The 17,533-nt window shown below is 45.6% G+C and overlaps 1 protein-coding gene across 8 annotated transcripts in view; it reads right to left on the bottom strand.

Annotated features, from left to right (window-relative positions):
* Positions 1-17,533, bottom strand: part of RAPGEF6 (Rap guanine nucleotide exchange factor 6) — a 124,876-nt gene that overhangs the window by 97,813 nt on the left and 9,530 nt on the right. For 7 of the 8 annotated variants that reach the window (XM_080555453.1, XM_080555448.1, XM_080555454.1 and 4 more), the window contains exons 2-4: positions 3,038-3,108; positions 2,372-2,428; positions 952-1,035 (exon numbers count right to left, since the gene is read on the bottom strand). In XM_080555453.1, coding sequence (XP_080411579.1) covers positions 952-1,035; positions 2,372-2,428; positions 3,038-3,108 — 212 coding nt within the window. Of the gene's footprint in view, positions 1-951; positions 1,036-2,371; positions 2,429-3,037; positions 3,109-11,232; positions 11,744-17,533 lie in introns of those variants that run through there. The other variant, XM_080555452.1, reaches the window with a different exon arrangement.

Here is a 17,533-nt window from a genome sequence, read left to right as displayed (position 1 = left end):
TATCTAATTGTACACGTCTACATTTCTACTCCAAACCTTTAGCACACCAAAGCTCCATTTTTCCCCCCACTGTGCTGTTTCTGCGGGGCTGGAGCAGGAGATGAGAGCACGCCAGCGAGCACACCAGCGGACGTGGCTGCAGATGGAGCTGCCCAGTGCCCGCAGGAGATGGAGCCCACCACAGAACCACGGCCCCGGAGGGAAAGCCTTTCTCTTGTCTGATGGAGGTAGCAACACTTTTTATTAATCTCATGAAAAAGTGCCCAAATTGGGTACTAAGATAAGCCAACTTAACAAAAAACCACACTCCTGCCTTGCCTAGAAGTGCAGCTTGAATGCAAATAAGCAACGCGAAGCTTTGAGATACAGTGAAGTAAAAATTCTGAGTGAGGTACAAGGTTAAGCAGAGCACCACAGTGCAGCAAAGTCCAGCTCAGGACAAAAACCATGCTTCAGTTAAAGCACGCCACAACTCTCACTGTGCTTCAGCTGTAAGATGCAGTCAGATTTCTGTCATATGCTCTCTGGAGCCAACACCACTGGCCTCTATTCTCTTGCTTCATACAAAAAAATCACGCATGTCATTAAAAACAATCTCAAAGCAGGGGCAGAAGCTGTGTGATCTGCATTGGTGTTTTTCAGACAAGGAACTCTGAGTAACTCCTGTTGTGTGGCTGCTTTGTATAAAGGGCCCCCAAGTTAAAAAGCCTGATACAAATTCTCTCGAACCAAAAAATCCAGCCAAGCAAGACTTAAAAGCCATCAAGTGTAGTACTGCATGCAGAAAAAGTGGAATTTAAATGAAATTAGCAGAACGCTTTTTTCCACTATTCAACTTTAGAAAAAAAAATGAAAAAAATTTTAAATGGAAAATGTTACAGTAACATGAACATTCAATTAAAATAAGATCTTGGATTACTTTAAACAATAATAATAAACAGCTCTATATACCTGCAAGGTGGTAAAAACATGGAGTCCTTCATGAGCACAGAACCGGAAAGCAGTATATACCAGCATCTTGCAATAGTTTCTGAGCTGTAAGAAAAGGTACCAAAACTCAGTGACATCTACTTTCTCTTTAAAGCAACTCAACAATAGATTACCAAAAATGTTACCGTAGTAAAGTAAGTATTGGCCACCTTGCAAATTTAGGTACGCGGACCAGAAACTTAAGAGATTTGAAGGAACACTACCAGGAACTAATTTTTATTTTCTAAACAGATCTACATCCAGAATGTTTCTTATGCCTTACAGTTAGATTTCTAAGTGACATAAATGTCAATTTTTAGCAAAAACAAAACTGTTATATTTTAGTGAGAACACTTAGTTACACTGAAGGTGTTCACAGAAGTACAAACACAGGAATATTTTCATTCCATGGGAAAGTTGATTAGCATGTCACCACGGACAGTTACTTTAAATCGACCTGTCAGGCCGTGTGGGTAAAGCACAAGACTCATACATTCGGCTCCTGCTTTGCTCTCCTCCACACTCGCATTGTGTGCCCACACAGCGTGGCCTCCCGCTGCGTCCCTCGGTCCTAGAAGGGGGACAGGGGCCTTACCGACCCTCGCACCCCACAGCCGCGAGCTGCAGACCCACACAGACGCTGCTGTGCTTTACTGCGGGGGATTTTGTCTCTTCGTGGGGCGCTGCACCGATGCTTCCCAGCTACAGCCTCACGCCACCTTCATTTACAGCATGCAACTCTGCATCTACACCACGACCTGGTGCTGGGAAGGGTTTTGTGGCGCGCACACCCATCACGAGAACCAGTACGTGGCAGCTCTTTAACTTAGATCAGGTGTGCTGGAGGGCGTGCTTCACACTGAAACTAGGATTAGCTGTGAGTTGTTAAATACACCACAGCCAATGCTAAAATGTGACGAACAAGCGTATTTGACTCCCACCAGGAACCTAAAAAGAAGCTAAAATACTAGTTCTAGTAATTTAAGCTTAAAAAAATAGGTTTTTTAAAGTGTTTGAGCTCCATTCTCTGCTACAGGACAATGCTAGCACCAGGTTCCCACTCGGCGGCCAGCGCCAGGGGAAGAGTGCCACCTACTGAGCCATCGCCACCGCTCCCACCAGCCACCCGAGGCAGCACTGATTGCTTTTTTAATTGATCTGGTGTGGGCACAGACACCCCTGTGCTGCCCGTGGAGCTGCGCTGTTAATTCGTGGGCACCTCTCAATCGTCAGCATCCTACTGCCATGACAATCACCTCTCGTCAAAGCTTTTAACTGGCCCGGCCGACCTTAAGCATTGTAAAGTCTTGTATTTACAATTACTAAGTGATATTAAAACATGTAAAACAGTGGTTTTGCTTACACTTCTGCTGGAGAACTCCCATCAGTGATATGTACTTACCAAAAGAGAACTTGGTTGCCCTTGTACCTCTCATAGCGGGCACTTGATGACATTATTCTGAGGAAGAAGAAATTTAATTTCAATTTTAATCCCCAAAGATCATAAGCCATTAATGATCACATTTCAGCAGAATCACTTTAAGGCTTTGAGACCTCAAATTCCACTCTTTTTTGTTCTAAACAAAGGATGTGCTTAACCATAAAATTCAAATTATTACGGTGTTCTTCATTACCCAAATAGATAACATACAACTTGTTCTCTAAGTGTTTAAATCACTCCTACACATTGGAATTACCCATAGCAACAGAACTGAAGGAACTAAAATACTTCCAACGCACTTTTTGTGCTTTGTTGGCCTTCCATTTTTTGTTCTGAGATCATCTGAGTGTCTGCGGCATTAAAAAGCATTTGCAATCCAGTTAACACAGGGTACTTTCTACAAAGTCCTTTGCAGACATATGGCAGTAAGCCCTGCCTTCATTGTTAGCAAAGCTAATTAGTTTGGATTCGATGCCACATCGCTGCAGTGACTTAGCTCAGCAATGGACTCGGATAATGTCCTGCCACCCCGAAGTGCAGGCCGAGGAAAAACCTTGCTCATCTCCACAAAAACTGTCTGCATGCTGGCTGTGTTATGCGATGCTGGCTAGCTCCGTTGTACTTTACCTTAGCTGGTGTTCCCTGAAGTGTGACAGTATGTCCAGTCCATGAAGGAAAGAGTAGATTGTATTTAAGTCCTAAAAAGAAAACAAGGGAAGAAAAAAGAAAAGACATGAGCAACTTCATTCACAGCATCTAATCACTTCTGCGCTACTTTCTAAGGTTCCAAAACATGTTCCACAGCCGTACAAAACAATTCTAGAGAGGAACAAAGCCTGGATCAGTAGCTAGGCTGGGACATGCACAGGCTTGGAGAACCCTGCTCACGCTTAAGCTGCTGAAGCAAAAAGGGCAAAGTTCAGTTGATGCAAAAAGAGTTACCCGAAATAGATTTTGAAGCAGACTTATTAGAAACCTCTCTGAAAATGATTTATATGAATGGATACTGCAGCAAACGACATACAGCGTAAACCCAACAGCACAGTCCTATTCCTCCAGGATCAAAAATCATTGAAACATTGTAATGACTCTTCTAAATAGGGGAAAAAATGGCAATCTTGCAAAGTTACCTTGCTAATAGCAAAGAACACTGGAGAAAACCTAAGCCACGTAGTCTCGCTACAATTCATAGTGCAGAGAACTACAGTACCTTCTCATAATAAGAACATTAGGTGCGGACATGAAATATTTTCCCTATCTGAGACCCAGCTGGTATCCCCATTACAAACTCTGCTCCATCCTACTGCCTCTAACTGGAAGTTCGCGTTGAAAGTCACTCCAAAATACTCTTCGGCAAAGGTGAAGACAACGTGGAGTTAGATTTGTCCCCCACCTCCTACTATGAAGACTCGGCATCGCATCAGAGCCACCCGACAGCAACCATGGAAAAATGCAACTTTTCTGAAGCAACAATATTAAAACTTGCAGATGATTTCACTTTAAAGATTGGACTTTATATAGAAGTGGCAATTAGGAGAAGCAGCTGTTTAAACTTCTCACTACACAGAATTCTCTTTAGTCACAAAAATATCCGTGCTGATGGTGGAGGCCACATGCTAAGAAAAAGCTCACTAGGGCTATTCATCACTTAATTTACTATCCCGAACAGGTGGGCTGTTAGCATTAAATACATGCACAACAAAATCATTATACGCCACGCAGCAGTCTCTCCAGCTTGCCCTCGGAAAACATGCTCTGAATTTTCAAGTACTGCATTTATACGGTGTTTACAAAAGATAAATCAATACCAATGCTAGCCTCAAAGTTTACAATAGATTTACTTTAGAAAAGTTCGTTGGCTTAATAGTCAATGTTTAGAAATATAGCGGATACAGACTGTTATACCAAGGGAAAGGTCAGATGTAATTGCAGGCCACGTAAAACCAATAAAACTGATTTTTTTTTCTAAATGTCATTACCAAACCCATGAAAATTAAACAGAAGGCCTGAATGTTTAATGCTCCATCTATAAAGCATCCGTTTCACACCGCCCAGTCTCGTATTAACCCTCAGCTGTGAGTTACCACGTACTTGATTTTTGTAGTGAAACGCCCACGAGCGCCAGCTCCGAAACAGATCCCCGAAACAGATCCCAAACACAACGCTTCTTGGGGTGAGACCCCAAACGCGACCACCAGGGCCCGTGGGCAGCCCGGGGCCGCTCGAGCCCCTGACAGGCTGTTGAGCAGGAGCCGCACCAGCTTCCCTGACAGAAAACGTCCAGCACCGAGCCGTGGAAGGGGTATCCTCCGACCACAGAGCACCCCGGTAGTTAGCAGCATCTTGCTAGTTAAAACCTGAATGCAACAAGGGAAAAGCAAAGCCCCCATGGGCGGCTCTTCCTTCTCCACCTGGGCCCTGCTCGCCCGGCCGGGGATGCTCCAGCTCCGGCCGGGCCCGGCCACAGGCAGCAGCAGGGTTATGGCCAGAATTTTTCACTCATTCCTACGTGTTGTGTCTACACACGCTTGCCTACATTTCCTTCTGAATAATTTAGTTGAGACACAGTTATAATGATGTCTTTTAAATGCGTTACATTAGCAGTCCTATTGTCATGAGTTACACAGCACTGTAAGCGGAATAAAAGCTCGTATTCACGCTTCACAACAAAGTTCAGGCTGCACATACAAAAAGTGACCGCATCCTCGAGGATTATTCCTCACACCTCCACAGAGCAGGTTACTCCAGCACGCCCTGGCCGTGGCACAAAGCGGCCTCAGCATAAAGGGATTCCTGCCCAGAAAGCATCCCTCATCTCAGGGACATCCAGTCCACGGCAAAGATGGAAAAAAATAAAAAAATAAAATCAGAGCAAGGGATTTTGGAAGAGCCGTCCCCACCGTCAGCTCCGCTGGGTGCCAGCAGCACCAGACCTGCATGGGAGCACATCTCCCCCAGGTTGTGTCATCTCCGCTCCGGCACAGCGTGCACCCATGCAACGTGCTTTAAATGTCATGCTGACAAAGCTTTGTTCGCCTGTTTGTTTTAAAAAAGATCCTTCACAGACAGCCAGGGGAGTTCTTCCTTCTCCTCACACGCCCCTGTAAAATCTAACGAGGGAGGTTTACCCGCAGCTCCGTTTTTCCAGATAATGTAAAAATTTCACACCAGTCACACATGGGGGGGTTTCCTCCATTGCTCCCATCTCATTTAATTATTTTCATGTCCAACAAAAGGCAACAAAGCTGGTGAAAGGTCCAGAGAACAGGTCTTATGAGGAGCAGCTGAGGGAGCTGGGGTTGTTCAGCCTGGAGAAGAGGAGGCTCAGGGCAGACCTCATCACGCTCTACCATTACCTTAAAGGAAGCTGTAGTGGGGGGGGATTGGGATCTTCTCCCGAGCACCAAATGATAAGATGTGGGGAAATGGCCTCAATTTGCAGCACGAGAGGTTTAGGTTGGGCAGCAGGAGATATTTCCTAACTGAAAGGGGTGTGTGGCACCCACCCAGGCTGCCCATCACCATCCCTGAAGGTCTTCCAGAAATGCGTAGATGGAGAACTCAGTAGCATGGTTCAGTGGTGGACTTTATCACTAGGTTAAAGGTTGGACTGGATGCTCTTGGAGGCCTTTTCCAACGCGAACAATTCTATGACAGCACTGGCACAGCATTTGCGAGCCCACATGCCAGGCAGGGTTCGTACCCTTGCACACCCACCTGGGACGCTGCTAGCCCAGCTGCACGGCATGTACCGCACACGAGAAGTCCTTAACCACAGCCCGCAGTGCTCCTTTCACCAAATCCATCTTACCAAGCCAAAAATAGGATTAGAAACGGTTATTTTAAACATCTGATCTACACTGCGGCACCGGTTACAAATGCCAGACAAACACACAACCACAGTACAAAGGGCAGAGATTACTTCTGCAGGTATCTATCCGTTACAGAGAGAAAGTGCTATAAAAAAGGACGGTACCAAAGTGCAACAATAAATGGGACGGGAGCAGAACTCAAAGATCTCGCTGAGAAATTACAGAACCTTTCCATACAATCTCTTTACATCATTCTGCCAAAACCCATCTGAAGAGCAATTATTGACAAAAAAAACAGTATTTCCACACGCACAAAACTAGGGACCAAGGTCAAAGTTCATTTTTTTATTATTATTTTGTAATCTTTATTTTCAGTGCATTTATCACCCTGAAACTACGCACAGTATCTGCCTTGACATAGTACAGCCAGACGTACTCCTCAGTGTTCAGCGGACAACTACACCTTGTCCGGTGTATTTCTGGAGGAGCCAGCTCACGTTTTCTGTCCGCCCAGCTAAAATTACAGCTCCAGCGAGCCACGGGAAGGCGGGGAGCTGGGCAAAGAGCAGAGGGGAGCAAGCAGCTGCTGTTGGAGACCGACAGGAGCTGGGACGTGGTCGCTGCATGCACAGCAGCCCCACAGGACTCATCTTCCTCACCTCCTCCTCTCAGTGCAGAGCTCAGCAGCTGAGTGCCCTCGTTGGGAGCAGGACAGACGCCCGCCCGCCGGACAGACGCCAGGCAAAGCCACGAGAAGGCCCGGAGAGCCAGGAAGTGGCGAAACAACTGCTACGTCTGCAGAGCAGAGGGCACGACGCCTTCACACCCATCACGTGCGGCGTTGGGCTGTGTGGGGAACAGCGTGCGCCTAGGCAGGAGGGCAGAAATCAAGGGAGGGCTCTGCCGGGGGCACTGCTATCGCCCGGCTTCCGTCGGCGGCAGCTGTTATCGCCCGACACACGCATCCTCCCGGCACAAAGCTGGGCCGGCCGCTAAGCCAGAGAAAAACAGGGAGATTTCAGCAGCAGCGTGATGTTGTGTAGATCAGCCTTCTTTTACAGCAATGTCCTTGTCCCAATGCACTCTGAAGGGAGTGAATACTTGCCCACTTCTTTTCCCCGCCAGACGCCTGCTCACGTAATTGCTACAAGACGCCGCAACTGTAGTGCGAGGAAAAATTTAAGAATCACCAGCAGCATGCATTGAAAACTCATCACATAAGAGCAAACCAGGTAAATATAACAATTACCATTCTGCTTAGCCCAGAACAGCCCCCAACAAGGAGGGTATCCCTGCCTCTCTGCCACCCCAGCAGTCCGTGTCACTTCCCTGCTTCACCCTTTTCTCTCCCAGTCTTTTCCCTTAAATCCTGGAAGCAGCCTTACGGCACTTGGGATGGAAGATCCAGAGGAATGAGGGTGGTCTCAACTACAGCGTTCTGAACACAAAGTTTTCTGAACAATAAAAAAAAAATCCAACCAGAGCAACTGCAATTTGCATGAACCACATTTCTTCGCTGTAAGGCAGAAGTAAGGCTTCCAAGACAAACTCTCCTGCAGCGTTAAGAGTGGGCTCTTTGGAATGAGAACGAAATTATTGCATCAAAAGCAAACATAAAAATGAAAACCTGATGCTTTAAATGATGTGACCCCAGCCAGGTGTTCTAGTAACACATGATTACATTAAAACACTAAGCAGGAAATCTGTTCTATTTCTAAGGAAAATGGAGTAAATTGTTTCAAAATGAGCTCACTGTTGCGAGTTCTGATAAATCTCACGAAGAGCCATCCTCAGCAGTTGCACCGAGCTATCAAGGAGCCAAGGAAGCCATAAATCCCTCCACAACCCCTCCCGCACATTACATGCTTCGTGTCACTTGCAAGGGGACACCGGGACCACGCAGCACTGCCACAGAGCCAGGGCTCAGCGATCCAGTGGATTTCTTCCAGCTCCCACATGCGATGCTTCGATCAGCGAGTCCCAGGCTGACGGCTCTCACACGCAGACCTGTCCCGCAGCATGGCACAAAACCCATCCCTCCGCCCCACCGCAGCACGTTCAGTTCCTGCTGCAGGAACGCACGCTTGGCTCACTTGTGGCTCCTGATGCCCGGTCTGGCTGTGCTGACGAGCCACCAGGGCTCCCCGCCCGCACAACAACCTGCTTCTTGAAGCACACGGCATGGCTGACGGGGTGCTGCATCCGTATTTCTGCCGGGGCAAGAAAAGACAGCTGCCAGGATGCTTATTTTATATGCTTCAGAGCAAACAAAAGCATTAGTGTTTTCTGAAGGTGTTACAGATTCATCTGTATCACAGACAACATATTAAAAAAAAATTCTGCCTTTGAAAGGACAGATAAACCATCTGGTAGCAGCTGTAAAACGCATTCCACTGACGTTGGAGAGAAGCCCCAGGTACGGCAGTTCGGGGGGCAGGAGGCTGCATGGCTGCAAGCTGCCCCAGCCTCCGCGCTGAGCACCAAGTACCACGGGAAAGGAGGCTGGAAAGAAACTTCAGCAGGATCCGACGTGCATTCAGTATCGGGATAAGGATTTTAACACCCTCTGGAACAGCGGCTGAAAGTCTCTATATTAAAATCATTAATTAGAATGCCTACATTTCAGTAAAGCAAACTGAAGTAGTTCTTGGAAAAGGGACAGCAAGCTGCAAACAGCCGGCTCCCCTCCAGCCTGCCGCCTTGACTGGCGTTAGTGATTCAGCAGGCTCCTTACATAGAGGGAATGCAGCTTTTATTGGGAATCCTGTCAGCCTCAATAAAGACTCTGTCACCCGTAGGGGGGCGTAGCAGAAGAGAGGAAATGTTACTCAGCACGGTTTATGGTTTTCATTGCTTCCCTTCCTGTTACTTCACCGAAGGCTGGGATCTGCGCTGTTTCCTTTATCCTCTGTTTAAGGCCAATTGTAAAAATAGTCCTCCCAAATTCTTTCCTGATAATGTAATACTCGAAACAAAAATACAGAAACACGCCGGAGTTGTCCAGCCCACGTTCCATATATTCAGAGACGGCTGTCGCAAACGCACCGACTGCGGCGACGCGGCTCCGGAGCCCCGTGCCGGGCACAATCCCTCCCCGTCCCCATCTGTGGGCTGGATGGAAGGAGACGAGATGACCTGGGAAGGCTCTGCCTGCTCAGTGGCACAAACAAACTTGTATTAGAAGTCAAGAGAAGCGGTAAAAACACCAGCTCCAGGGGCCTTCGTTGAGAGCTGCGCAGCACACTTAGGATACTTTGAAGGGAGCCGTAACTCTGTTTGGCTGGAGGCCTTTTAAGAAATTTAAACACAAACATTGAGGAATTATAAGGGAGAACAGATCATTTAATCAATAACACAAATGAAAATGTTACCAGGAGACTTTAACTTAGCGTTTTTACCATAGTGTTTTGCAGAGAAAAACACCGTTTAAGTAGCGCTACTAAGGAACAGAGCGTAACCACGCCACACAACTTAATGTAAGAAATACCAAAAATTCAACAAGCCAAAACTCACTAACAGCAGACTCCTGCGTGGTCTTGGGTCACGCTCAGACTGCACTCAAGTATCATTTGTATAAAGGAAACAGGCCCAGCCACTTCAGAGCCATACGCTATTAATCAGCCAAAAAAATAGCATATATTCTGTAAAGAAACTCCTGTATGGAACGTAACAGGTGATGCTTTTCTGGCCTCGATTACCAGGCTACCCACTATAGGGATTTTAGAGGCATCCTCAGTGCCCAGCTGAGGAGATGTCAGCCTGCTATCTTTACACAGCAGAAAAATAAAAAGGGACCTCATTTCTCTGTTGTAAATCCAGGAAGCACTTACAACTGACAGCATCAGTTACCAACATAGCCGCAAGCAGGAAACTAAAAATCTGGCTTTTGTTTCTCAGACTGTCAGAAATAACATTTTCGGGCTTGGATTTTTATTTTTTTTTTTCCTGCAAATGTAGCAAGTTTCTCCAAGGGGCTAAAACAGTTTATGTCTTAAACGCATTTCCTTACAGCATGCACACATGGCTACAGGCACAGACTTCAGAACTACATTTCACCCCCAAGGAATAGAAGTATCCTCAATAAAAGTTGAAAAGGCCAGATCTGGTTTGAGAACAGAGGCCCTAAACCCACTATTACAGTTTATTTATAGACTCGAAGTACCTCCATTCAACAACAAAAAAAGCAAAGTATTCCTACACGAAAATAAAACAAAAAGTTTCTCTGCTCCCAATAGCTCCCACACCCAACGCAGATAAACACCCTCCACCTAAGGACCCTGGACTGTGTTGATATAAGACTCTGGTAGAAAGACAAACACTCGAAGGAATGAGGGAGGGAATTTCTCTTTTATTATTATTTTTACTGCTGTTTCATCACACTGAGTCAGCATTTCTGGAGCCCTGACTTTGCCCGAGAAAAAAAAAAAAAAGAAACTTCCTTTGGATTTTTCAGAGCAAATACCAAAGGCCCCAAACTGGAGAGACGGGAACATCAAACGGCAGCGCTTCAAAGCCAGCAGCTTGCGGAGCGCTTTGAATATCTGAAGCGCATGCAGCCCTTATCGTGGCTCAGAACAAAAGTACAGTTATGAAAAACTACCTTTAAGAAAAGCATTACCATAAAGTTCCCAGACGCTCATTACTTCGGTTTTAATACATCTCGCAGATTTGTGTGTTGATACTAGAAAACCAAGAGCAGGCTGCCTTGAGAACAGAGCTCACAGTTCAGTAAGATGGGAAGCTCGGGAGATCCAAAAGTGGTCGCGATGCTCACATATATCAAACAGATTTTTCTATCAAGTGTTTTTGACTAAGAGCTCAAAGACCCTAAGAGCAGCACAAAATCAGCAAAGCAAAACAAGCAATTTCAGGCTTCAATCAACGCCCCACTAGGTGAGCAGCTAACTCCGTGTCGGGATCCACAACCTCCCTGCCAGAGGGCAAGCATCCCCCAAGTAACAGTGCTTGGGTTAAACCTTTTTTGTCTTAATTCCAAGGACACCAGCTCACCTGGTTCACAGACATTCTCTACTCCTTTAAGAGAAGGAGGTAAAAAAAGTTCCAGCACCTAAAAATCTCCTTTTTCCTTTTAAGAAAAAGGAAAGGATCGGGTAGGGAAAGGAGAAAGTTGATTCTCACAAGAAGTTTGGCACGGAAGCCTGGGGAAGATGAGAAAGGAGGTGGAGGATGAAATCCAAAGGTCCGATTCCATGCTGACGGTCCCGACGACTCGGGAATACGTCTGCGTGCAGCTCGCTCCCATGAGAATCTGGGCTGGGGGCGTGCACGCGGCCGTGCTCGTGCGGCACAGCGCTGCTCTTGGCTCCCTTCCTCCCTGCTGGGCAGGACCTCGGCAGCAAACCTCACCAGCAAATTTCCATAGCTAAGCTCTGTTCAACAGGTATCTCAAGCACATAGGAAGACTAACAGACAGAACAATATTTTACTGCTGCTTGTCTCCACTGTGTTAATCCTAGGATTTTTATACAAATGGATAAGAACACTCCGCAGTTTTTACAATGGCACCTTTATCGTTTTTGCAATATATCATTTCGTATTTCTTTGCGAAAGCAAGCAAAGATCATGCCTGTCAGGAAATTAAGTCTTGCTTAATGAATAACACAAGTCAAAATAAGATCTCTTACCAATAGCAGCTTGAGTCACCCTCGCAGATGTAGGTATCGGAGATGAATACGGCCCTAGGAACTGTCTCAAAACAGTTCTGTGCAACAGTAAAATATTAAATTCACCACGCTGGTTCTGACTAAAATACTTTGTTTTCATTCAGCATCAATGATAACACACCAGCAAGTTGTAAAAAAAAAAAGACTGAGAAGAATAATTGCAGAATAAAATATCGCATGAAAAATGAAACTCTCCTTCTTCTTTCAATAAAACCACTGGAGGAATAAAAAGAATGATCAAACTCCAGCTCCTTTATTCCCATAACACTACCATCACGAACAATGAAAGAATTCCTGAAGAGGACAACATTAGGATGTTTAAGATGTTTAGCAGCAACTCCTCCTCGGTCCCGGTACAAGGGCACACCAGGCAGTGCCCAACACAGCAGTCCAGGAAAGCTGCTGCAATCCTCAGCAATCCGTCCCTTTGAGAAGCTGTAAGTTACCTGAACGCAGATCCCTACAATTAAATTCTAGTACTGCTACAACTACAGCCTCCTCTCACACCGAAGTGCTAACACACCTCTGTATGTATATGCATGCATTGGCAGATAGACACACACACCCTTCACCAAACCAAAGAGTGCAGTCTGTAGCTCTTAGCACCTTTGCCTGTAGCAAAAAAAAAAAAATCCGGACTTCCCCAGCTGCTACACCTCAACGCAAGCCACCACAGCAAAACTCTCAAAATTGACTCTGAGGCACTGCTATAGGATCTGCTTTTGTGGTTTCTCAGCAATACCCGGGTCAGAAACCACAAAGAAGCTTAAGGATCCAAACGGAGGTGATACTCACGTATCTACATCAAGTTTTAAGTTTGAAACCAAATGAACACAATTATCAGAGGTAGAGGTATCTTCCCTGGTAATTACAACTGATCATTTATGCATACAAAGTGAATACCTACAGAGGTGTAATAAACCCACCTTTAGTATCACCTCAAAACCCACCTTTAGATACACCTCAGTATCTGAACACAGTGCTAAAAAGATGCCTTCTGTTTGCAAAACTGCCATTATTCGCTAAAGATTAAAAAAATACCCAACACTAGCTTACTTTGAGCACCAGGCAGGTTTGCACTTTGACTCATCAGCTCACCCTGGAGAAGTTAGGTGCGGGGCGATGAAAAGCAAAGCTGGAAGCAGCAGCTAAGAGATTACAACACGATGATAACTGAGCAGTCATGCTCGTGACAGCAGAAAAGGAGAACACATCCTGCTTTCCCTCTCGCCTCCAAAAGAACCAGAAGGACCCTCATTGTAGTTCAGACATTTTATATATTCAATACTACTGAAAGTCAGGCACCAGTTTTCTTGGGGAGCATTTCCTTACAGTGCACGAGCCCCTTGCTCGAGCAGCTGGCCCACAGCAGCGCTTCCTGGGGCACCCCGTGCCTGCCAGGATGACCAACAAACCTGTCGCCTGCAGTGCTCCTCTTGGTCACACAAGCACTCATAGCTGCAAAATGCTTGGCTAGAGCTTGGGGAAAAAAAAAAAAAAAAAATCAAAGCAGCGTTACTGGTCACAACACTAAACGCTGAACTCTGCCACCTCCACATCCCACGTCGCCACAGTTGCAGCACGTGCGAGACCTAAGCGAGGCAGAGGGGAAGCTTTCAGCTGTTGTTAAGGCCACGGTTGTGACCAGCCGTGGTTGTGCAGCACCACAGAGCCCGAGCTGTTTGCTGTAGGTCTGCTGCACTCCGTAAATCCCCCTCTAGCCAATGCATACAGGGAAAAAAAAAATAAAAAACAACACAGCCCTGCTGAGCTGTGAGCTCCACCCATGAGAGCAGCCCCATGGCACAGGAGACAGCCTGCCGGGAGGCTAGCACAGACACGCCAGCTAAGAAATGCTCCCCAGCACTCACACCAGCTGGACTGTGCCCCTGAACATCCGTACGGAGATCGCCCACCGATTAGCAAGGACCATTGTGCCTTTAATTCAGGTGTGCGCGTTCCTGAACCGAGGACTAAATGAGGCTTCTAGAAATTCACAGCACAAGGACCCAGAAATTTGAGCAGCCTCCCTTTCCTTGGGCAGTGCTCGCTGACATAATGCTGTCTTGTATAAAGGAAAAAGAAGTTACAGACAGACGGCCAAGTTCCACAAGTGAGGTTTTCTGGGCAGATGGTGTCATGTACGTACACTGTTGCTTCTGTCTCAGAAGCCTTAATTTTATAGGTAGAGCAGTGATCCAAAAACATATCTTCTCCTACAGCTTAAAGCTTTAGCTTGTATGTTTGTGTGTTGTTTTTTTTAGTTTTGTTTGTTTTGTTATTAAGGCTAGAAAAAAATGCAATTAAAAATCCTGTTTCAGGGAGGCAAGGCACAATGCAATTACTTCACAGGACACCAAAGCACAGGGAAATCTCACATAGAAAAAGGTTCAGGTAGCAGATAGACATAAGAGTGTGTTCTTCCAAAATCCTGATTTAGCTGGATGAGGAACAGAGATTCAAAAATAATTACTGGCCAAGTACTTGATATCACAGTGACACACACTACTAAGAAAGGAAGTGTGATAATTTAGCTGTCTGAATGTTCCTATCTCAAAAAAATGCTTCCATGCAGCTCTTACTTTGTTAAGAAGCCCCCTACACCTTACAGCACCTGAAAATTCAGACTCTAAGCTCATAGCAAAGCCTTGGCTATGGCAGAGATCTCTCATGTGAGATGGACCCAGGAATAACTAAAGAAATCAGAGTATAGTTGAAATGGTGTTTACGGGTCACTGTCATGCTAAAGGGCAAGCCTACTAATCCCACCTCAGCTCACTCTCGTCGTATTTTCCCATTTCCTCCTCTAGAGCAGCACTGTCAGTGACCCGGTTTACTTTGGTAAGCGGGCAGAAAACTCACCCACCAGGACAGCGAGCAGCTTTCAGTTGTGTTAGCCAGCAAACCTGGGCTGCCAAAGGAGCAGAGAAGGACCATCTCTTTCAGCACCAACAGACCATGGCATACATCAGTTCAGCGCAGTCTGAAGCCTCCACCAGCCACCTTGTGAGCCGCTGTAGTGTTACGTTATCTACAGAAGAGTTTGCTGAAGGAAGCATTGCTGCCCGGCACAAATGGAAGCAGAGTTTACTGGACAGGAGGTCAGTAGTCTAACCTAGGGCTGCCAGCTTCCTTCCTACTTCAAATGGGAAACAGGAACAGAAACTCCTTCTGCAACAAGTTGGAAAAAACCACTTCTACTTTGCCAAATCACAGCAGTCTACCGCTAGGCTAGATAATGACACACAGAACCCTGAAAATAGCCCAGTAAATATCATCCCCAGATAACCCACAATATCAAGCAGCCATGGACAAGCACAGCCCTTTGTGACAAGAGCATAAAAATCCTCCCAGAGCCGACGTTCAGCAGCCGATGCAATCCCAAGACCTTTTAACTCTAAACACACAACACACGTTACAAGGGCAGACCTCGCTCCCCAGCTCTCGTAAACGCAAATTGTCAAGGTGAGAAGTATTATGACAGCTCTGGAACTCTTTCTTTGTAGAGATTCATATCTGACCAAAAAGCCAATTTCTGCAGGCCTGCAACGCAACACAATGTAAGAACTCTTTCCCTTCGGACCAAAAGGACCAACGTTTGAGGCTCAGTATTCATCAGTTTTTGGAGAATTGGATTGTTTAAATGTCAACACTTTAATCGGGCACAAAAAGATTATAAAAAAAGAGAATCCCTTCGTTACGGTGTTTTTTCCCCCCTATTCTATGACAGAATTTTCTAGACCCTCTTGACAAGCTAAAAGATAACTAATAATTAGCAGAGCTAAGGAACCTAGAGAAACCAGATGCAGAATGCTAAATAATTTCTGCATGCTTCCTTGAATTAAGGGTATTTCCAAAATACTGCACTGAAATCATCAAAAGGGGAAGAAGGGTGTATCAGTTTCATCAAACAAAAGGAAAACCCTCTATATTTTAAGCCTGAGGTCATTGGAACAAAAAGACCTCCTAGTTTTAGAAAATAGCTTGTCTGGCAACAGGAGCATTAGCAAAACACTGTTATGGCAACGACCAGCCTCTTACAAGAAAGGACATCAGCATTCCTGACATCCTTTATAGATCAGTTCTTTAATATACTTCCCAATGAAAACAAATTTTTGCACGTGCTTTAGAGGGTGGGAAGAGAAACCCTGCAAACTGGAAGCTTACCCAGAACGTACGGCCCAAGACAGCATTCAGCTTCTTTGCCATTGACAAGACCACCACAAGCCACCTCTTAATGCCAAGAGACTCGTTTCCACCTGGCCATTACCAGCTCTTTGCACTCGTAGCACGTGAGTACAAGCACACTTGCACGCAGCGTTATTAGCTGGCACTACGAGCATTATCTGTGCTTGAAACAGCAGCATCCATAGCTGCTTGGACGACTGCCTGAAGATATTTGGCTTCTCTCCTTCCCCTCCTCAAAAAAAGTGCCTGGGCACAAGTGGACTACGCCTGGCCACTTTCACCCCAGCGTCCTCCAAAAGCACACATCCAAGTTCTTTAGGACTGAGCATTATCATCTCATTCTTTATTTGTGCTACAGACACCCAGATGTCCTTATATAAAGTGATTTTGGCAAAACTAATTCTCCTATAAGTGTTATGGAAAGGCTCCTCTGTAAAGCCTACACAAAGTGAGTTTTGGTATACTACTTGAAGAGATTGTTTTTAAAAAGATAATTATATTTTTTTTATGATGACTTGTATTTAGTATGGTGTTTTAAGGGCTTTAATACTGCCTCTACAAGGAATTAAACACCTACACATCTTGACTGCTTGCCCTCCACCCTTTGCATTTTTAGAGAACAAAAGCAGAACAGAAATGTATTTTTCTTCCATTTGGCAACTTCTCTGAATGCCAACAGTACTTGCAGTTCTTTCCCACCTCCTTCCACACCCTTTTCTCGCCCTTCCTTACTATTCTAGCATCTCCAAGGAGTTCCTATTGCAAGGTTAATCATGAGGCACTGGGCTTGTCTTTTAGCTCAGATGAACAGTTTTGTAAAACACACCCTACTCCAAAGTCCCTAAAAATCATTGTTTGAATTCAGACAATACAATAGAAAGTATTTTTATTTTTCTTTTTAGAAAAACGTTACATTACACATTCAAATTTAAATCCATCACTGCCAGCTTTTGGTTGAATTATTACTCTGCAGCTGTAACCAAGTACATGACCCCACAACATGGAGAAAGATAGGCATTAAAGGAAATAAGTTCAAGAAAGAATTCCAGGACTGCATGATAATTTCTGGTTTCACTCCCAGAGCTGTCATAGCTGCCATTAGAAATGAAAAACCAGTTTTTCAGGAACAGTGACTGGAAGCAGGGATAGGAAAAGTAATCTTAGGGCAACACCACTTCCAGTGCTCCCTGGGAAATCACTGGGAAACTGAGCTGCCCTGACGCACTCTGGCTTCATTTGCTCCTTTAGCAATGCGTAAGGTTTGGATGATGTAGAAGTCGTATTACCTTCCGAAAAGAACCAAAAGGAGCTTCCCGCTGGGAATTTACTGGCACCAGGTTACCTGGTCATCGGCCTGGCCTCAGCAGATCGGCAGCCAAATCCGTACCACTGCCCACTCACCAGCAAGAGAGCCCCATCATCACAAGTTTTCACTGACA

Source organism: Anser brachyrhynchus (genome assembly GCF_964034855.1).
Source record: "Anser brachyrhynchus genome assembly, chromosome: 14".
Classification (NCBI taxonomy): Eukaryota; Metazoa; Chordata; class Aves; order Anseriformes; family Anatidae; genus Anser; species Anser brachyrhynchus.
The sequence above is the reverse complement of the archived record's forward strand: the minus strand, read 5'-3'. Positions and strand labels throughout refer to the sequence as shown.